The 22,796-nt window shown below is 41.9% G+C and overlaps 1 protein-coding gene across 11 annotated transcripts in view; it reads right to left on the bottom strand.

Moving 5' to 3' along the window:
- The window catches only part of TAF1 (TATA-box binding protein associated factor 1), a 76,222-nt gene that overhangs the window by 7,542 nt on the left and 45,884 nt on the right, over positions 1-22,796 (bottom strand). For 4 of the 11 annotated variants that reach the window (XM_032329838.1, XM_032329833.1, XM_032329835.1 and 1 more), the window contains exons 33-39: positions 9,453-9,520; positions 8,912-9,028; positions 8,756-8,761; positions 5,035-5,160; positions 4,089-4,190; positions 3,664-3,820; positions 2,402-2,579 (exon numbers count right to left, since the gene is read on the bottom strand). In XM_032329838.1, coding sequence (XP_032185729.1) covers positions 2,402-2,579; positions 3,664-3,820; positions 4,089-4,190; positions 5,035-5,160; positions 8,756-8,761; positions 8,912-9,028; positions 9,453-9,520 — 754 coding nt within the window. Of the gene's footprint in view, positions 1-2,401; positions 2,580-3,663; positions 3,832-4,088; positions 4,191-4,496; positions 4,623-5,034; positions 5,161-8,755; positions 8,762-8,911; positions 9,029-9,452; positions 9,521-22,796 lie in introns of those variants that run through there. The other 7 variants (XM_032329837.1, XM_032329839.1, XM_032329840.1 and 4 more) reach the window with 6 other exon arrangements.

Genomic DNA, 22,796 nt, shown 5'->3' with positions numbered 1-22,796 from the left:
AATACCACACTGCCAGCTGGCATGGCCGTAAATGCTCGGACAGCCTCAGAGTTTCCTCTCCCACTTACAGCCTCACTTGTCTACAGATCCAGTTAGTCAACAGTACTAAAGATGCTACTTCTTCAATATATCTTGTCTCTGTCCCTTTTTTCCACCTCTACTCTGCCTGCCTTCACTCAGTTCTTTGCTATCTCTGGCCTGCACCGCTGAAATAAATCTCCATGCCTCTAGTCCTGCTCTCCTCCAGTTCATTCTTCACACTTCTGCCACAGTGCTCTTTTTGTTTCTTTATTCTTAATTTTGCTAAAAAACAAAAAACAAAACAAACCCCCCCCAAACCCACCATACACGCAATGCATGTTCACTGTTTTGTTTTTTTAATAAAATACACACCAGAAAAAAAAAATCACCAGTAACTCCACTACCCAGAGATAATCTCCTGATATATGATCACCTTAATTTTTTTTTCTATGCACTGAATTTAGATACTTAAACATTTTTTACTTTACAAAATTGGAATACTTCAGGATTCTGCTTTTTTCACTGATTATAATGAACATCCTTCCATGTCAATAAACACACATCTATAGCATGCTTTCAACTGCTTTATGGTACTCCACTATATGGCCATCACATGATTGATAATAACTGTTTCTCACTGGGACACTGAAGCAGTCTCCAATATTCCCCATATCAAAAAACAATACTGTGATTAAACTCCTTGTACAAACGTCTTGATGAAGGTATTTCATTACTGATACAGAATAATTTTGTAGACATGGAATTTTGGGGGGCCAAGAGGGATGCAGATTTTTTAAGTTTTTGGTTTATAACGATAAATTGCTATGCCTTTCTCCTACCCACTCATTTTATCAATTCACATCACCAGCAGTCATTGGAGAATGTCTTTTCTCACACCTTCCCAACACTGGGCATTATCATTCATTTTAATCTTTGTTAATCTTGTAGTAAAAATACTGCATTTCATTGTTTTACTGCCTTCCTTTAATTCCTAGGGGAATTATTTTTTCATATATTTATTGGCCATGTGCATTTCTTTTCAGGTACAGAACACTCTTTGCAAAAATGTAGATCTGCTCATACCTCTCATTCAATGTCTGCCCTGAACTTTCAGGCCCTTCATGATTTGGTCCTTACCTACCTCTGTAAATCGTCTCTATCACACAGATCATGGATGAAAAGCTCCGGCCACACCAAGCTGCCTGCACACGCTAGAACTGTTTAGTGCCTCATAACGCTGTTCTTGCTCTCCAAAGTGCCCTTCGCTTCCTTCTTGGTCTAACTAATTGCTCATCTGAGTTAGTTCAGTTTCCTTCTCCAAGTAGCTCCCCCATCCCTCTCCTACCCAAGCCCCAGAAAAACCCTGCGGTTGCCTATCAGAACACGCTCCATGTCACACTATGATCGTCTATTAACCTGTTCTAGGCTCCCCACTACACTGAGCTCCTTGAAAGAAGGGAACGCACCTTAGTTGCTTTTGAACTTGTGATAAATATTTGCTTAAGGAGTACATAAAGACTCTAATTGCTTGCTGGACACATGTGGTTAGATGTATCTGATGTACCTTAAATCTAACATGTCCAAAGACAAATTCATTTTCCCCTCCTTTCCCACCTCATCGAATACCTGCTCTTTCCACTTCCCTCTCTCAGTGACATTCCCATTCATTTTATGTCCGTATCTCCCAAATCCAACTGATCTATCCTCTGAATAGCTCTTAAATATATCCCTTCCTTTCCCCCACTTCTGACAGATCCCATTTGAAATCCTTACCATTACCCTAGAGTTACTGAACATAAAAATCCGACGTTACTTCTTTCTCCTTGAAGTGATAATTCCTATTACCCAAGCTCCAAGTGTCTTAACATGTCATGTAAGGTCCTCAACGATAAAATGCCTTGTTGCTTCTGGAGCCACAACTCCCCACAACCTCCCTTCACCCTGGAACATCCTTTGGTTTCTGTGCCTTTGGACCTACTGTTCTGTCTCTAAGGGTCTCCTCACCTCCTGCCACTTTTCTACTTAGCAGACTCCTATTTGGCCTTACTGTCAGGTCCATGTTCCCTCATCTTCCATGCTTTCCCTGCCCCCTCCAAGCAGAGGGAGATACCCCCTCCTCAGCAGCAACTTGGCATTCTGCACTCAGCACACTGTACTTGCAATGATTTTGTTTGTTATCGGTCTCTTCCACGAGACTGTGAGCTCCTTGAGGGCAGGATATGGCTTGTTCCTCTGTGTCTCCCCAAGGGCCCAGCACAATGCCTGGCCCTTGAGGGAGCTGTGGAAATGTTTGTTGGATGAAAGTAATCTGAGGCTGGGCCCTCTGCCATCACAGTTGGGCCCTGAGGCCACAGCCCTGGAGTGTGTTGCTGCTGATTACCTGATGTTGCTGTCCTCCAAACCATGAGAAGCCTCCCCACCGTCTCCCTCATAGGACATCATGCTTTCTTCATTTTCCATGCCCATCCTTGTGTTCTCCTGAAGCATGCGGGGCTGTTTGGGTCTTATCCCACTGGATCCCACATCGGAGTCGCTTCCGCTTTCACTCAGCTGGATAGCTGTAAAAAGAGGACGGTCCTGAGATAAGCTGGACAGAATTGCCATCTTTGTCTTGGTCTTTCCAAACCAGTTCCTGCCCTCCATCTACACAGGCACCCCGCCTGGACTCTTCACCTCAGAGGGGAGCCTTGGACCAACATTAGCAAGACCACAGTTTGGAAACAGAACCCAAATAACCACTTCCTTTTCTCATCTCAGTCCAGTTTTGTTTTTCCCCCAATCTTCTCCTGTACTTTTCCCTGCCATTGTCATTAATTGACAAAATAAACTAAGTAGGATCTTTTTTTTTTTTTAAACTGAAGGATAGTTGACGTACAATGTTATTAGTTTCAGGATTACAACACAGTGGTTTGGCAGTACATACAGCACTGCATGCTATGCTTGCTGCAAATGTAGCTACCATCTGTCAACGTGCAATACTATTACAATATCATGGACTACATTCCATATGTTGTGCTTTTTATTCCCGTGGCTTATTCATTCCGTCACTGGAAGTCTAGATCTCCCTTCTCCCCTTCACACCCATCTGCCCACCCCCCCTACCCCACTGTGCTCTGAAAACCATCAGTTTGTTCTCTGTACTTAGGGGTCTGTTTCTGCTTTGTACGGTTTTTTTAGATCCCACGTATGAGTGTAATCATGTGGTATTTTGTCTTTCTCTAACTGACTTAGTTACCTCAACGTTATACCCTCTAGGTCCATCCATGTCACCACAAATGGCAGGATCTCATTCTTTCTTATGGCTGAGTAAAGGATGATCTTATTTCCTTATCCCCTCCCACCACTTCCCTATTATAAACACAACACCTCTTTGCTCTTCTTTATCAAATATTCAAGTCAAAGATGCTACTGAGGCATTGCCTCTTCCACGATCACCTTTTGAACTTCTATGTTACATTTCTTTACCTCCTCAAAGGCTGATGAAGGTCCTCATCCTGTGAGCACTCAGGACTCTGGGTCTATTAATGAGACTTCAAGAAAAGAGCAGTTTCTGGTAAAAGCACACGTGGCCCAGAGTTTCCTATCCAGTCCTTAGGGTGCTATGGTGAGCTACGTAGAACAGAAGCCACGGACAAGACCTACCAGAGAAAGGATTGTCTCCTTCTTCGTCACTCCCAGCATCTTCCTCATCATCTTCTCCTTCAGACATAAGCAAGTCTTCATATAGGACACTGGCTTGAGGCTGCTGCACGGCTCCTTCCTCTTCATCAGCAAGATCGCCATCTGCATCCTCGCCTTCCTGAATGGGACCAGTTGAGGACAAAGTCCCATCAATCGACCAAGTAAGAGACCAGAAGCCACCACCAGCACCCCCCTTGCTGCCTCACAAGAAGGTAAGTAACTGTGGTGGATGAATTCGTTTAGCTAATTTTCCAAGGATTAAAGTCTGATTGGGCCTCACTACGGACTCTCTGATATCAGCTTGGGATTTGGCCTGCCCTGTGCTAGTGGGGCTCCTATCGTACGAGGGTGTAACGTAACCATAAGCCTTCTATAAGCATACTCACTGGGGCTGGAGTCTTAGGTTTCCCATCCTCCTCCTCATCATCATACCCTTCAATATCTACATCAGAGTCTTCCTCGCCCAGCCTACCTCGGCCCTGGTGCATCTGAGTAAGGAACACAAACAGCACATCATTGAGGGACGTGCCTGTAGGAGTTAACCACGGGCTCTTACCCAGGCCAGATGCTCCTCCCTGACATCCCAGCCAACCCCACAGCTAGTGGGGGCTGTTTACACAGCTCAAGGCATGTGTGCTTTTTCCCATTCTTTGGAAATCACTGGTAGAGTTAAAAAAAAAAAAAGCAAAAACAAAAACAACAAACCAACAAGAAACAAAAAACCCGAATAGGAAGGTCCTTGGTCTGCTCTTGCTGTATCATCACAAGGAGACTCTTCCTTCCTAACCCAAGCTTTCCTTAGCTTCTGTTAGGACTCTTCGGGATAGAAAAACTCTCCTGGGTTTTGTACTCTCCAGTGGAAGCCTGACAGAGCAGCTGATAGGATTTTTGACTTCAGATCAGGAGCATCTTCGGGCACTCTAGAACAGGCCAATTTTTAAAAATTTAACTTAATTTTATAAATAATTTTAACTTAGATTATAGCATCCATACAGTACGGTAGCAGGGCCAATTATTTTGAACTCTGTCTCTGAATGCAATTGGTCTTTCTAGTCACCTGTGAGGTTGTTCTGATGCCTCATACACTTTTCATACTTGTGCCTTCCCTGAGGAGCTGTTGTGCCTGACTCTGCCCATGGGGACAGACAGAAGACCATGCCGGTCATGAGACCTGCCACCAGCCCACCTCGAAAACCCACTTCTAAGCCTTCATGCCCAGGGCCAAAGGGGCCCAATCATTCATGATGCATGTCACGTATCAACATCATCTCTCTCCCACTCCCCACACCAAAGCACATTACCAATGCCGCAACGAGAAGGAGAACATCCTACCTGCGTCACCTGCTTCTCTGGAGAGGCAGCGGGAATATCCAGGACAGACATACTGCTCTCATCTTGAAATACAGAGGCATCTCGAGACATACTGAGGGACGTGTTGGTGTCATACAAATCAGGAGGCTGTGGCACAAATGGACAACTTAGCTTCTGTTTAGGAAAGGGAGTAAGAAATCCAGAACTCCCTTTTAGAGCACTCACTGCAGAAAAAGGTCATGCAGAACAATCCATTTAAAGAGAAACAGTTTGACACAGCTTTATGGGCAGGTTTTGGGGAATCCTACAAATGTTTGCTCATTCTAGCAGAGAGGAATCTGATGTTTGACTCATATCAGAAGCCTAAAACAGAAAAGCATCAAAGCTGTGGGATAATTCTATGTCCTGACAGTCTTTCTGGTCAATAACCTAGTGTCCTCCAAGCCTTGTCTTACTGTTGGCAGGCCTAGGCCTTCATACCTGTGCAATCTTGTTTGGTTTAGAGGCCTCTAATAGGAAACTGCATAAAGGAATTCCAATTCCAACAAGAGCATGTAGTGGGTTAATAGTTTGTGAGCTCATCAGAGAATGCTATGAGGCAAAATGGTGTGGTAAAAAACAAAACAAAACAAAACAAAACAATACGGGCTTTGGAACAAAATACCCCGGGTTTGAGTCCTTGCTCCACCACTTGCTAGCTGAGTAACTTCAACAAACTATTTAATCACTCTAAGCCTTGGTTTCCTCAATTATAAAACATGGATGATAATGTCTGCCTCTCGAGGCTGTTGGGAGAATGAAGATAATTTGTAATTCAATAAATTACAGATCCTTTCCCTCTTCCCTCTCCTGAAGAGATGAGGGATTTAGCAAATGGACTTTTCAGTGACAGGAGGGCAGGAGGAACTGATAAACAGGCTGGAGATGTAGGAAAGCATTCTCTAAAACTCTGGGGGGTAGAAGTATAATGCAGCTATTTAAAAACCATGTTTTCAAAGACGTATGAGGTAGAATGTCCGTAACATAATGTGAAGTGAAAACAGTAAGACACAAAATCATACTGACCAACTTCACTTTAAAAGTGTCTACATACCCTGGTGTGCACATGTACATGTGCGTGAACATGTGCACGCGTGCACACACACACACACACACCCCAGAGATTTGAAAGAAACACACCAAAATGTTCACAGTGGCTGGTTCTTTTGGACTGGTGGACTTAACTCTAGGTAACTTATTTCTCCTTTTTTTTTTTAAAGATTTTATTGATTGGGGCGCCTGGGTGGCTCGGTGGGTTAAGCTCCTGCCTTCGGCTCAGGTCATGGTCTCGGGGTCCTGGGATCGAGCCCCACGGCAGGCTCTCTGAGCAGAGAGCCTGCCTCCCCCCTCCCCCGCCTGCCTCTCTGCCTACTTGTGATCTCTCTGTCAAATAAATAAATAAATAAATAAAATATTTTTAAAAGATTTTATTTGTTTGAAAGACACAGCAAGAGAGGGAACAGAAGCAGGGGGAGTGGGAGAGGGAGAAGCAGGCTCCCTGCTGAGCAGGGAGCCCGATGTGGGGCTCGATCCCAGGACCCTGGGATGATGACCCAAGCTGAAAGCAGCCGCTTAATGACTGAGCCACCCAGGCGCCCCTTATTTCTCCTTTGTATTGCCCAACGAACCCCACATATATGTTACTTTGTCGGGTGTTTTTAAAAGCAAACAAGCAAGGATGACTGAAGAGGGTTTTGGAAAAAGAGGGAACAGAATTTAAAGCACTACAGAGTAGGTAAACTAGTGGTTGAACAGAAGAGAAAATCAGGGAATGAGAAGCTAGTGGGAAACTGCAAAGTGAGCAATTTTAGATCAAGTGTTAGGTGCAATGTAGGGTGTAATTCAAGCCTGGTGGGAACAACTGAGTGAAAACACGGTACTGACTACCACTGTTTAGGGCTGGAAGTAAAGTAAGATTACTGTTATGTTTCCATACAACCAGAATTATGACAAACCCTTTGATAACACTGGGTTGGAAAGTAGTGATGAGTAAGGACAATCACGCAGGGGCATCGTCCTCAGGCTAAGAGAAAACACATGGGGCTTACTTTTTCATAGTGTGCACATCCGAGTGAAGGCAACGATGAGAGGGTGAACTGGAATAATGAAGAGGCGCTATCTACACCCTGCTCTTCGCAGGGGACCCTCTAACTGTACCAAATGACAGCAACTGCTCAGAAGGGAGAATAGTTGCCAGGCTTTCCTCAGCCACCTGAGACAGTGTGGGAGGAGCAGGAAAGAAAGGAAGATAACCTCTGGGTCTAAGGCGTTGACTCACCAAAGGATTAGGTTTATGCTGTCATGGATTAAAGCTAAGCAGGTGCTGCTCAGTGGCGAGACTCTTCTGAGAAGTGATGGCTAAAACCCAGGCTTTAACTTACCAGAAAGGACCTTGTGGGAGCTGTGGGCGTATAAGCAAAAAGGACCTTTCTGGGCAACATTACTCACCCAAGCCCCCCGGACCCAATCTGCCCACATACTCCAAGAGCCTTTCCTTGTTCTGGGCCTGAAGTAGTATCTTAGGGCTCTTTATACTTGGCCCCTCAGTAACCTAGGTTTTGGGGTGAGAGAGAGTAAAAGATAGGGAGAGTGCATGAAATACAAACAGCAATAATCCAACAGAGATCATACAGGCAGCAGTATCAGTTCAGAGCAGAATGAACAAGTTTTCCAGTGGGAATTGGGAGAATTCTGCATTAAAATATTTGGTGAAATTTGGGGCGCCTGGGTGGCTCAGTTGGTTAAGCCTCTGCCTTCGGCTCGGGTCATGATCTCAGGGTCCTGGGATTGAGCCCCACATCGGGCTCTCCGCTCAGTGAGGAGCCTGCTTCCCCCTCTCTCTCTGCCTGCCTCTCTGCCTACTTGTGATCTCTCTCTCTGTGTCAAATAAAAAAAAACTATTAAAAAACAAAAAAATATTTGGTGAAATTTGAAAGGAAGTCTGAGAACTTTGCAGACAATCTTCACACAGACAAGGAAACATTTACTGAATGTCTCCTATGTGCCAGGCAAATTAACTCATTTAATGTTTATAATAATCTTGAAAAGTACATTTTATAGAAAAAGAGACTGAGAGCATTTAAGCTAACTTCCCAAGTTCACAAAGCTAGGTAAGAGGAGAGCTAAGATTCAAACCCAGGCCTGTTTTATTGCCAAAATTCATACTTCCCACTTTACCATAGTGCCTTCAACACAGAAACCAAGCACCAGCTATATTCTGCTAAGTCCTAGTCTTCAAATATGGAAACGTATGCTTATGTTCCAATATATTCAAGTGACAGAACACAAAGACTAAAAATTTCCTTTTAACCCTGCTCCCTACTCTTGTGACATGTAACTTTAAGAACATTATAAATGTTACCTGTCCTCATTTACAAGTAGAGGGAATCAATCCAGGAAAAAGGGTGACATCTGAGCTACACTGAGACACATCTGAAGAAATGAGTAATCGGACATCTATGAGGCACAGGAACAATGTGGCCAATGCCTTTAATTGAGAATTCTATCCTCTAGGGATATCCTAGAACCCCAAATCATGGGTAAGGAAACTCCAGAGACTGAAGAGGATACCTAGGCCATAGCAGTCAGGAATCTGGTATTCCTAAACACTGCCCAAAGAACTAAGACCCCACCCCACTCATTCATCCCACACCTGCTTCTTCTGGATTCCACAAGGCCACCAAGACCCATGGCCCTCACTCACCTTAGCCTTTGAGAAGACAAGAAAGCACACGAAAGGCATATGAAGAGGAAGGACAGAGAAGAAGGGCATCTCAGTAAACATAACTGTTAACATGCTCCCAATTCCCCCAAACCAATAAGAAAACTCTAAGAGGCAGTTCCTAGTCTTCAGACTTACCTGAGGTGTATAAGGCCCTGGGGTCATTGGGTCCAAGCTTTCTAATTCTGCTTCCTCCAAAGCTGCTTCCTTAGCTGTACAAATATCCTTCTCAAGTTGAGTCAAATGCTCATCATACTGAGAAATAAAGAAAATTAGTGAATTTACTGAATGTAGGTTTTAGGCACTGAAAGTGCCTGGCTGGCTGTCGGTAGAGCATCTGACTGTTGATCTCAGGGCTGTGAGTCTGAACCCCACGATGGGCGAGGAGCCTACTTAGTAAACAAAATAAAATAAAGGTAAACAAAGCAGACAAAAAAAAATCCTTGTCTTCATGGAGCTTCTTCTAGTGACAGGTCACATATTATAATTAAAGTAAATAATCATATAATTTGTTAAAAATGTTTAGCACCAGGTAGGAAAATAAAGCAGGAAAGGAAATGAGGGATATGAGGTGGGAGGTTACATATGAAAATGATATAGGCAGGGAAGACTTTCACCCAAAGGAACAAAGATATTCCAGAATGCTACATCCCAAGAAGACCTTCTCTTTACCACCTACCTCAGTCAGTGTCTGGTAACAGACATTTACAATCTCCTGAGCAGTCTTAGTATACTGACTTTCAGGCCCTACAAAAGAAAAAAGAAAAATGCCATGACTTTTGCAGACTTCAGTTCCATAAATTTACTTCTGTCACCAGCAGTAGTGTCCCATGTTATCCTAGACCCGAAAAACCGTGCCCTGGCTTCATCTTAGACTCTTGCTCTGCTTTTGGAGGTGAGAAGTTCAAACAAATACAAAAACAGAGACAATATGATGAACTTCCATGTACCCACTGCCCACCTTCAGTGATTGTCAATACATGGCTAATCCTGTTTCACTTACACTTCAACTTCTACACTCCTCCCAAATTATTCTGAAGCAAATTCCAGCACTGATTCATTTATCTCACCTGTAATTATTTTAAAACCTATGTGTGCCTCTGAGGACTCTTCTAAAAATAACTACACATGATCATGGCAGATACGTACGTATCATTATACGTATCTACCCACAGAACGTACACCAAGAATGAGCCCTAATGTAAACTATGGGCTTTGGGCCATTATGATGTGTCAGTGTAGGTTTATCAAATGTGACAAATGCACCACTTGCTAGAGGATGTTGATAATGGGAGAGGCTATGCACATGTGGAGGTGGGGGGGGTCTATAAGAACTCTGTACCTTCCACTCGACTGTTCCCTGAACTGCTCTAAAAAATTGAATATATATATATATATATATATATATGTATATTCATACCAGACCAGCTATATTACATATGAAAGAATTAACAATAATTGTGTAATATTATTAAATAGCCAGTCAACATTTAAATTCAATTGTTTCATAAAGTTTCCTTTACATCTGCTTTCTTTGAATCATAATCCAAATCAATTCTACACACCGCTCTGAGACACTTTTACCTATCAAGTGATTCTTTTTGTTTTTTAAAGATTTTATTTATTTATTCGACAGAGATCACAAGTAGGCAGAGAGGCAGGCGGGGGTGGGGGTGGGAAGCAGGCTCCCTGCCAAGCAGAGCCCAATGCGGGGCTCGAACCCAGGACCCCGGGATCATGACCTGACCTGAAGGCAGAGGCTTTAACCCACTGAGCCAGCCAGGCACCCCTATCAAGTGAATTCTTTTTTTTTTTTTTTTTTAAGATTTTTGTTTATTTATTTGACAGACAGATTACATGTAGGCAGAGAGGCAGGCAGAGAGAGAGGAGGAAGCAGGCTCCCTGCTGAGCAGAGAGCCTGATGCGGGGCTCGATCCCAGGACCCTGAGATCATGACATGAGCCGAAGGCAGAGGCTTAACCCACTGAGCCACCCAGGTGCCCCTCAAGTGAATTCTTAACTAGCCAATACTGTTCCCGATATGGTCTTTGTCATAGCTGCAGACGGGTGCCTGGCAAGTCAATCCAGTTTTGTCTGGCCCACATAAAAAAATCACTGCAGTCTGTGAAGTCAGACTGAGCAGTATACCCATAACATATATACTTTTTTGTGTATAAATTATACCTCAATAAAAAAATTTCAGGAAAATCTTTATTAGCTGACAATATTTAGTTAACTGAAAAATTTCATATAAAAACCCAAACATCTGGCTTCTCTTAAAAAAGATGTGGTAACACAGAGTCATCATTCCCACAAAGCACCGATGGGCTGGAGCTGAAGAGCAGCTGCCCCTTTTAGATAAGGCATGTGTTTTGCAGGCTATCGTCCTCCCTACCAGGTCTGCTTAACTTATTTTTGCCTGGACCCTGAAGGCATTTGAGTTTTTAATCCCTGACGTTAATGTTCTTTAATATTCTGGTCATTCACCCATGCATTCATTCTTTTTTTTAAAAAAAATATTTTATTTATTTGACAGACAAAAATCACAAGTAGGCAGAGAGGCAGGCAGAGAGAGAGAGAGGGGAAGCAGACTCCCCGCTGAGCAGAGAGCCCAATGCAGGGCTCAATCCCAATACCCTGGGATCATGACCTGAGCCAAAGGCAGAGGCCCAACCCACTGAGCCACCCAGGCACCCCTCACCCATGCATTCATTCTTGTTTTTAAAGATTTTATTTATTTATAAATAAATAAACAGACAGAGGTTTCTGACAGAGACCACAAGTAGGCAGAGAAGCAGGCAGAGAGAAAGGAAGCAGGCTCCCCGTGGAGCAGAGAGCTAGATGCGGGGCTTGATCCCAGGACCCCGGGATCATGACCTGAGCTGAAGGCAGAGGCTTAACCCACTGAGCCACCCAGGCGCCCCCACCCCCGCATGCGTTCATTCTTAAAACATTTTTGAGTACCTTCTATGTGCCAGGCAGAAAGGAGAACGATATGATATAGACCACGTCCTCAAGAAGCTTATGGTCTCGTCCAGTGAGACAGACTATAAACAAATAGGGCAATGTAATGAAGGGGAAAAATTCATACAGGGTACAGTAGAGGCACAGAGGAAGAAGTGGCCAATTCTGGGAAGTGAGAGGGAAAAAGGATTTAGGAAAGGCTTCACAGAGGAGGTGATCCCTGAATTAGACCTACTATTTATTAGGATGCACAGAATAATTGACCATGCCAAACACAAACAAACCAGAAAGAAAACACAAACCAGAAAGAAAACAAAGTCAACCATCAAGATATTCAGGACACATATAAAGACAGCCAGAGCCGGCTCACCATCAAGAACAGTTTGAGTGATAAGAAGACTGCAGCTCAAGTTTCCAGAGTTCTAATCTCCTAGGGCCACCAGTAGGCTGGTCCTCAAAATACTGATAGGAGACAAGACTGCAGACGTTATCAGAAAGCTTGTTCATGTTGAGAGTAACGTGTGACACTAGGGGGGCGCCTGGGTGGCTCAGTGGGTTAAGCTCCTGCCTTTGGCTCGGGTCATGATCTCAGGGTCCTGGGATCGAGTCCCGCATCGGGTTCTCTGCTCGGCAGGGAGCCTGCTTCCTCCTCTCTCTCTCTGCCTGCCTCTCTGCCTACTTGTGATGTCTCTCTGTCATATAAATAAATAAAAAATCTTAAAAAAAAAAAAAAAGTGTGACACTAGGGCAAACACGCTGCACACAGTCTACAGGCCTCCCTCATCAAGCCAATACAACATCAGCTTCTTTGGGTACAGTGACTCTTCTACTTACAGGAACTTGCCATGTGGCTATAATTCCAGCCTATAATTGAAGAATTTAGACCTTACTTGAATTGGTTTTGAAACCTAAACCTAAACTAACCCTTTAACATCTCACTGCTCTCATTTAAAACACAGGGAAGGGGCACCTGGGTGGCTCAGTGGGTTGGGCCTCTGCCTTCAGCTCAGGTCATGATCTCAGGGTGTTGGGATCCAGCCCCGCGTCAGGCTCTCTGCTCAGCGGGGAGCCTGCTTCCCCCCTCCCCCACGCCTGCCTCTCTGCCAGCTTGTGATCTCTCGCTGTCAAAATAAATAAATAAAATCTTTAAAAAAAAGACACAGGGAAAAGTGTTTTCTACATCTGCACAATTTTCTATCCTAACCATTTTGAAGACGGGACCTCTTCCTTCCCCATTTTTTTTGCAACATGCAACTCTAGAGAAACACCTGCTAATAACAACCCCAGAATATATTTTAAAAAACACACCTGGGGCGCCTGGGTGACTCAGTTGGTTAAGCAACTGCCTTCGGCTCAGGTCTCGAAGCTGGGATCCCAGGATTGAGTCCCAGATCTGGCTCCCTGCTCAGCAGGGAATCTGCCTCTCCCTCTGACCCTCTCTCCTCTCATGCTCTCTCTCAATTTCCTCTCTCTCTCAAATAAACACATAAAAAATCTTAAGAAAAAACACTTAAAAAAAAAACTACACTATTTACAAAAGCTGATACTACCTGTTCATGTGTTTGGATTACTAGTTGTTTGTGTCCTCCCTTTTTTAAAAGCTTTGATTTATTTATTTGACAGAGAGAGAGAGAGAGAGAGAGATATCACAAGTAGGCAGAGAAGCAGGCAGAGGGGGAGGGGGAAGCAGGCTCCTTGCTGAGTAGAGAGCCCAATGTGGGGCTCGATCCCAGGACCCTGGGACCATGACCTGAGCCAAAGGCAGAGGCTTAACCCACTGAGCCACCCAGGCACCCTTATGTCCTCCATTTTAAAGAAGATTTTATTTATTTATTTGACAGAGAGAGAACACAAGTAGGCAGAGAGGCAGGCGGGTGGGGGCAGGGAGCAGGTTTCCTGATGAGCAGAGAGCCTGATGTGGGGCCCGATCCCAGGATCATGACTTCAGCTGAAGGCAGAGGCTCAACCCACTGAGCCGTCCAGGCACCCCTGTGTCCTCCATTTTTAACAGTGTGTGCCCTCAAGCGTTACAGACGGTTTGGCTATTTAACTCTTTTACTCTACTATATGCAAAGCAGTTTTTTTAAAAGATTTTATTTATTTGACAGAGAGAGATCACAAGTAGACAGAGAGGCAGGCAGAGAGAGAGAGAGAGAGGGAAGCAGACTCCCTGCTGAGCAGAGAGCCCAATGCGGGACTCGATCCCAGGACCCTGAGATAATAACCTAAGCTGAAGGCAGCGGCTTAACCCACTGAGCCACCCAGGCGCCCCTGCAAAGCAGTTTTGAAGTACTTTTTTTTAAAATGATTTTTTTTGAAGATTTTACTAATTTGACAGAGAGAGAGAGAGATCACAAGTAGGCAAAGAGAAAGAGGGGGAAGCAGGCTCCCTGCTGAGCAGAGAGTCTGATGTGGGGCTCGATCCCAGGACCCTGAGATCATGACCTGAGCCAAAGGCAGAAGTTTTAACCCACGGAGACGCCCAGGTGTCCCTAGAACACATTTTTTTTTAAAGATTTTATTTATTTATTTGACAGAGAGAAATCACAAGTAGACGGAGAGGCAGGCAGAGAGAGAGAGGGAAGCAGGCTCCCGGCTGAGCAGAGAGCCCAATGCAGGACTCGATCCCAGGACCCCGAGACCATGACCCGAGCCGAAGGCAGCGGCTCAACCCACTGCGCCAGAACACAGATGAAAATTTCCTACAAAAATACTCTTATAAATGCACAATGATATCAATAAAATATAAAAATAGTGAAAAGCTGTTCAAGAGCCAGCATTATAGAAATACTTTAAATACCTAATAGGGGGATACTTAAGTAAATTAAGATACATATATCTATGCTATGGAATACATTAAAAAGAACGAGAGAGCAGTACGTACTAATAAGACGGAATCAATAATTATGCCAATTTCCCCCCAAACTGATCTATACATTTACCTCAATTCTTATCAAAATCCCGGCAAGACTTTTCTGTAGATATAAATACTCTTCTAAAATTTATGTGCAGAGGCTCCTGGGTGGCTCAGTCGGTTAAGCATCTGCCATCATCTGGGGTCATGACCCCAGGCTCCTGGGACTGAGCCCCATATAAGGCTTCCTGCTCAGCAGAGAGACTGCTTCCCTCTCTCCCTCTGCCTACTTGTGCTCTCTATCACTCTGTCAAATAAATAAAATCTTAAAAAAATAGTAAAATTTATGTGTAAAGGCAAAAGAATCTTTTAAAAAAGGGGGGGTGCCTGGGTAGCTCAGTGGGTTAAGCCTCTGCCTTCGGCTCAGGTCATCGTCTCAGGGTCCTGGGATCAAGCCCTGCATCCGGCTCTCTGCTCAGCAGGGAGCCTGCTTCCCTTCCTCTCTCTCTCTGCCTGCCTGTGATCTCTGTCTGTCAAATAAAATTTTTTTTAAAAAAGGCAAAAGAATAAGAAAACCATTTATAAAAATATTTAAATGAGAGGAATCACTCTACCTGATGACAAGAGTTACTATACATAGCTACAACAATCGTTGTACTGTACAGAGGGACAGATACGTAGATCAGTGGAACAAAATAGACCTGGAAATAGATGCATACACTCAACTGATTCTTGACAAAGGTGCTCAAAGCAATTCAATGGAGAAAGGATAGCCTTCCCAACAAATGAAATGGAACAACTGGACATCCACAAGCAAAACAAAATGAACCTCAACCAAAATCTCATACCATACACAAAAATTAATTCAAAATGGATTATGGATTTAATTGTGAAATTCTAAAACTGTAAGCTTTTAAAAGAAAATATAAGAGGAAAAAAAACCTTTGTGACCTGGGGTTAAGCAGACTTCCTGGAGATATACCAGAAGTGTACTCCACAAAAGAAAAAAAATTATAAATTGGACTTTATCAAAATTAAACATTTCTGTTCTTCCAAAGATACAGTCAAAAGACTAAGAAGACAAAGACTGGGAGAAAATCTTTGTAAATCATACATCTACCTGATCTATTCCACCTCTTCCATTTCTTGGCTACTGTAAATAATGCTACAAGAAACATAGGGGTCCATATATCTTTTCAAATTAGTGTTTTCATTTTCTTTGAATAAAAAAAAGGCAGTGGGATTACTGGATTGTATGGTATTTCTATTTTTAACTTTTTGAGTAAACTCCTTACTGTTTTCCACAGTGGTTACACCAATTTACATTCCCAGTAATACTGCATGAGGGTTCTTTTTCTCCACATCCTTGCCAACACTCAGTTATAAAATAAGTCAGTCATGGGGATAAGAAGTATAGCACTGGGAACATAATAATATTGTAATAATGTTCTATGATGAGAGGTGGTAACTACACTTATGTGGTGAGCAAAGCATAATGTATAGAACTGCTGAGTCCCTATGTTATACACCTGAAACCAACATGACATATGTCAACTATACTTCAATAAGTTTTGGTTTCATAATTTTTAAAAATCATACATATAATAAAGAACAAGTACCTAAAATAAAGAACCCTCAAAACTCATTAATGCACACACAAAAAGAAAGCAGCACAATTAAAACTGGAGCAAAGAAATGCACAGACACCTCAACATAGAAAATACATGGATGGCACATAAACATAAGAAAAGATGTTTAACATCAACAGCCATTAAGGAAATGCAAAATAAAGCCACAATTAGATTAAAGAATGACTCAAATGAAGAAAACAACAACAATGATAATACTAAATACTAAAGACAAACTAGATCATTCATCTATTGCTTGTAGGAATATAAAATGGTACAGACACACAGGAGAAGAGTTTGGCAGCTTCTTACAAAACATATATATACCATCATCTTCTTGGACATTTATCCCGGGGAAATGAATTTATACTCATACAAAATCCTGTACACAAATGTTCACAGCAGCTTTATTTACAATACTGGAAACCTGACAGTCCTTCACTGAGTGAATGGCTGAACAGACTCGGGCACAATGGAATGCTACTAACAATTAGAAAAAATGAACTACTGATACATACAACAATTTGAACAGATCTCAGGACAATTATGCTTAGTGAAAAAAATCAATGTCAAGAATATACTGCCGAGTGGTGCTGAGCATCTGAACATGTTCATATATCGGCATCAGGGAAACAGAAATCAAAACCATAGTGAGATGCCACCTCACACAGCTCAGAACGGCTAAAGTCAACAAGTCAGGAAATGACAGATGTTGCAGAGGGGGTGGAGAGAGGGGAACCCTCTTACACTGCTGTTGGGAATGCAAGCTGGTGCAGTCACTCTGGAAAACAGCACTGAGGTTCCTCAAAAAGTTAAAAATAGCGCTACCCTATCACCCAGCAATGCACTACTAGGTATTTACCTCTAAGATACAAATGTAGCAATCTGAAGGTACATCTACACCCCAATGTTCATAGCAGCAATGTCCACAATAGCCAAACTATGGAAAGAACCCAGATGTCCATCAACAGATGAATGGATAAAGATGTGGTATATATATACAATGGAATACTACTCAGCCATCAAAGAAAATGAAGTCTTGCCATTTGCAACAACATGGATGGAGCTAGAGGGTATTATGCTAAGTGAAAGAAGTCAGAGAAAGACAAATACCATATTTCATTCATATGTCAAATTTAAGAAACAAAACAAAGGAGCACTGAAGAAGGGAAAGAAAAAAAAAAAAAAAACAAGACAGAACCAGAGAGGGAGACAAACCAAAACAGACTCTTAACCACGGAAACAAACCAAGGGTTGCTGGAGTGGGGGGATGGGGTAACTGGGTGATGGGCATTAAGGAAGGCATGTGATGTAATGAGCACTGGGTCTTATATAAGATGATGAATTACTGAACTCTACCCCTGAAACCAATAATACACTGTATGTTAACTGAATGTAAATAAAATTAAAAATAAGCAGAAACAAAAAACAAAAAAATGCTCAAATGTCAAAACTATAAAGATGAAAAACAGATAAGTGGTTGCCAAGGGACAAGACAGTGGTAGACGCATGTCGGGGGATGAGGATACAGAGAGGTAGCATCAGAGAGTTCTTCTGTGGTGACAGAACAGTTCTCAAAACTGACTGCAGTAGGGGCTACCCAATGGCGTAAACTGCATAAAATTGTACACACACACACAAAAATGAATATAGATTTCCTTAAAAAGTGCAAACTGAATAAAGTCTGTAATCTAGTTAATGGTAATATACCAAATCAATTACCCTGGTTTTGATACTGAACTATAGCTATGTAAGACGTCACTACAAGAGAAAACTGGGTGAAGGGTACACAGGACTCTGTACTATTTTTGTAATTTCTTGAGTCTAAAATTATTTCAAAAACAATCACGATATAGTCACGAGCAAAGAGCAACTTACAGAATATTATCTCTTAAAATGGCAATTCTTTTTTTTTTAAAGATTTTATTTATTTATTTGACAGAGAGATCACTAGTAGGCAGAGAGGCAGAGAGAGAAAGGGGGAAGCAGACTCCTGGCTGAGCAGAGAGCCCGATGCGGGGCTCGATCCCAGGACCCTGGGATTATGACCTGAGCTGAAGACAGAGGCTTTAACCTACTGAGCCACCTAGGTGCCCCCGAAAATGGCAACTCTTGAAAAAAATAAATTTTAAAAAACCACATGTCATTATTAAATGCTTTATACTAGTACAGAAACAAGCATGGCAAGGATACATATTATCTGTGGTGAAAGAAACTATGGGAGATGGGGACAGAAGACAGGCAGAAACTTTAATTTTTAATTTTACATATTTCCATATTGCTTGACCTTTTTATAAGAAATATGAATTTTTAATTTTTTTTAAGATTTTATTTATTTATTTGATAGAGAGAAATCACAAGTAAGCAGAGAGGCAGGCAGAGAGAGGAGGAAGCAGGCTCCCTGCTGAGCAGAGAGCCTGATGCGGGGCTCGATCCCAGGACCTTGGGATCATGACCTGAGCCGAAGGCAGAGGCTTTAATCCACTGAGGCACCCAGGTGCCCCGAATTTTTTAAATGTTTTACAAAAGAGGTCTGACAGGAATGTGAATGATAGGTTAGTAAGTCTAGAGGCTGGAACATTAGCCAGGTGACTATTTACTGTAAAAATCCAGACAAAATATAGTAAGGGCTTTAGTGATTTACCAGGGGTCAGAGATTTATTCAAGGGAAAGAAGGAAAAGTAACTTTGAGGTTTCTAGGTATAGCTACTGGGTAACACCAGTGCCCCCATTAAACCCAGACTGCAAATAGTGAAGGACTGAATTGAGTAAAGGAGGGAGGGGGAAAGCTGGGATGGATAAGGACAGAAGAACACTCAGTGTGAGAAGTATGTCTGAAGTTCCACTGGGATATCCGAGAGGAAATGTTCAGCAGGTGGATGGGGATATTGATCATGGCTCAGAATAAAACTGAGTTATCAGGAAAGAGGTAGCTGCTGAAGTTAGAGGAACAGGCAAAAGGACATTCAGCAAAGCAGACTGAGAAGGCATGATCTACCAAGTAGGAGGAATGGAAGAGCTAAAAGTTACAAAGCCAATCATAATATAGTTTCAAGGAAGGAAATGGTCAGTGATGTCAAATACTGGGGTGAGGCCAAGGTAATGACTGAAAGGAGCCAACCATATCTGGCAATTATGTGATCCTATTCACTTGTTGTACTGGACAAGGAAGAAGCCGAAGACTGAATGAGGCACAAATTGCAGGTTAAAAACAGGAGAGATGTTCCTCATTACAAAAAAAAAAGGAATTCGGATCATGCTACAACACGGATGAACCTTGAGAACATTATGCTAGATGAAATAAGCCTGACACAAAAGGACAAATATTCCATATACTCGGATTCCACTTACATGAGATGCCTAGAAGGGGCAAAGTTGCCGAGGGCTGGTGGAAATGGGAGAATGGGTTTATTGTTTAATGGATGTAGAGTTTCTGTTATGGGATGAGGAGGAAGTTCTGGAAATGGATGGCAGTAACAGCTGCACAACATTTTCAATGTACTTAATGCCACTGAATTATACACTTAAGAACAGTTAAAAAGGAAAATGCTTATGCTGTGTACATTTTACCAGAATTTAAAAAAAAAATGTCTGGCTGTGAAGAAGAGAAAGAGCAAGAATAGCAGCAAGAGGCTGAAGCCGGATTGAGAGAGATTTTATTCTCTTCAAAGATGTGACAGACTGAAACTTCACATGGGAATATGTGTATCTTGGCCCCAGTCTAAGGAAGATCACTAAAAGATTTTTTAAAAAGACCTTTATTGTGTAATACTGGCCAAACTTACAGAATAGTCTCAGAAGACTGACTTAGAAATGAATATATGGAAATAGTTTAAGCATTATATTTACCTACAAATAATACTGAATAACCTACTCATATGCAAACAGATTGGAAACCTGAGATTTAATAGCCAGTTAGGGAAGAAAAGAGCACATGTATAATAGCAGCAAAACTTTAAAACTGCCTAGGAATGAACTTAGTAACAAAAAGACAGATGCTCAAAAGCAACGAAAACTATAAAATCTATGTATAGGAATAGACTAAAGATACCTAGAAATTATCCAAAGAAGACTAGTAGCCTTTATTGAGTAAAAGAAAATGTGAATAAATGAAAAAGCTTCTAGATGAAGAAATGTAATATTATAAAGATATATCCTCTCTCTAAATTAATCCATACATTAAGTAAGATTTCAATACTATTTATTTGGGAACAAGTTAGAATCTAACAAAAATGATCTCAGTTTATTTAATAATTGAACAAAGAAAGCCAAGGAATTTAAAATTATAAAGTCTGAGTGATAAGCACAGTGACACTATCAGGTGAAAATAGTGCAGAGTAGACAAATAGATAAATAAAAGAGAACAGAAAACCCCCAAATAGATTCAGGAATATATACGACTTTAGTACATGATAAAGGTACCATTTCATTTAGTAAGAAAGGACAAGACTATTTCATAAATAGAACTTGGGACACTTTGGCTAATCATTTGGAAGAGAAAATAAGTTAGATATTTATCTTATACCATAGGATCTAGTTTTAAAAATCGATAAACATTCAAATATTTAAAATATGATAGGCATTAGAAGAGAACATAGTTGGATATCTTAGGGGTAGGAGAGCTCTTTTAAACAATTATACCAAAGACAGAAATCATAAAGGAAAAGACTGATAAATACAGAAAAATGAAGTTTCTTATTTTCTCTGGGTACATACCCGTAGTGGAATTATTGGATCATATGGTATTTCTATTTTTATTTGTTGAGGAAGCTCCATAATGTCTCCACAATGTCTACACCAATTTGCATTCCCACCAGGAGTACACAAAGGTTCCTTTTCCTCCACATCCTCACCAACACTTGTATCTAATGCTCTTTAGCTATTCTGAAAGTGTAGGGCAATGTTTCATTGTGGTTCTGATTTGCATTTCCCTGGTGATTAGTAATGTCTTTTCACGTATCTATTGACCCAAAGAAAATGAAAACATGAATTTGAAAAGATATACGCAGCCCTATGTTTATTGCAGCATTATTCAGAACAGTCAAAATATGGAAGCAGCCCAAGTGTCCATCCACAGATCAATGTATAAAAAAAGACGTGTGTGTCACATACACACACACACAGACACACAGACACACACACAGTCTCTCGCGCGCACGGAATACCACTTGGCCATAAAAAAGAATGAAATCTTGCCATTTGCCCTGACATGGATGGAGCTAGAGTATAAAGCTAAGCGAAACAAGCCAGTCAGAGAAAAGATAAATACCAAATGATTTCACTTACATGTAGAATTTAAGAAACAAAACAAAAGAACAAAAAAGAGATGGACAAAAAGACTGACTCTTAAATACAGAGAGTAAACTGGTGGTTGCCGGAGGAGAGGTGGGTTTGGTGTTGGGTGAAATAGGTGATGAGGATTAAAGAATACACTTATCTTGATGAGAGCACTGAGAAATGTACAGAACTGTTTGAATCCTATTGTACATCTGAAACTAATGTAACGCTGTATGTCAACTCTACTCCACTTAATAACTTAAGATCTGCAGACAGGCTCCCTTGAGTCTTTGGCTAAACACTAAACTGCACATGTTTAGAATGAGATTCCATGAGGGGCCCTATAAGCAGAACTACTATGAGAGCTCACACAGGGTTGGGAGTTACTCAAATGAAAGTGGGAAAAAAAAAAAACCCTCCCAGTAGTTTTTTTGGGGTTTTTGTTTTTTGGTAGGGTCCCACTGAGCACTGTGTAAGTTCAGGCTCTCAGGTTTAATGACACATGATCTACCTATCCTAGGCCTATCTTGAAGATGGCTTATCAGAGCTGATTTTTGGTTTAAAGAGCACTAGAGGTTGCTGGGGGGATGGGGGAAGGGGGAGGGTGGCTGGGTCATGGACATTGGGGAGGGTATGTGCTATGGTGAGTGCTGTGAAGTGTGTAAGCCTGACGATTCAGGCCTGTAATAAAAATAATTAATAAAACAAAGTTTTCAAAGGAAAACAAACAAAAGCACTAGAGGAGGAACTTGCTAGGAAATTCTTTGGGAAAAGAAATATTATGAATAGCTTGGTATCACCTACTGGTACAGATGATGCAGTTCACTTCAAATTTAACCAAACATTCAGTACTAACCTATCTTTACCAACAACTTATGCCTTAACGGTTCTGTGAAGACTGACAAAAAGTTTGGGTTGTATTTTTCAGAAGGGATTTCTTGATCTACATGCCTCCCTCCTTTCATAGACTTGAAATGTTATGTGCCTTCTGAGACTACTGCAAATAGCTCCAATCCCAAGTTTCAGATTTCCCTGATTATTAATGCTCTTTTCAAATGCTTCTTGAGCATAAAGAGAGGCTCTGAGATGGATTCAGTACCTACTGGGGAGCTGGAAGGCACAAGTGCTTGAACTCTATTCAGAGTGTGCAGCCCAACACCACCACTTGAGTACAAGGCAGTTCTCTGACATGTCCTGCCCCCTTCCGGGTGCACTTGTATTTGGAGTGGTACTCACTGCCTGAAGAGCCCAGCCTCAGTGTGCGCGCGCGCGCGCACACACACACACACACACACACACA

Source organism: Mustela erminea, chromosome X (assembly GCF_009829155.1).
Source record: "Mustela erminea isolate mMusErm1 chromosome X, mMusErm1.Pri, whole genome shotgun sequence".
In the NCBI taxonomy this organism is placed as follows: Eukaryota; Metazoa; Chordata; class Mammalia; order Carnivora; family Mustelidae; genus Mustela; species Mustela erminea.
This window is presented reverse-complemented; position numbering and strand designations above follow the sequence as displayed.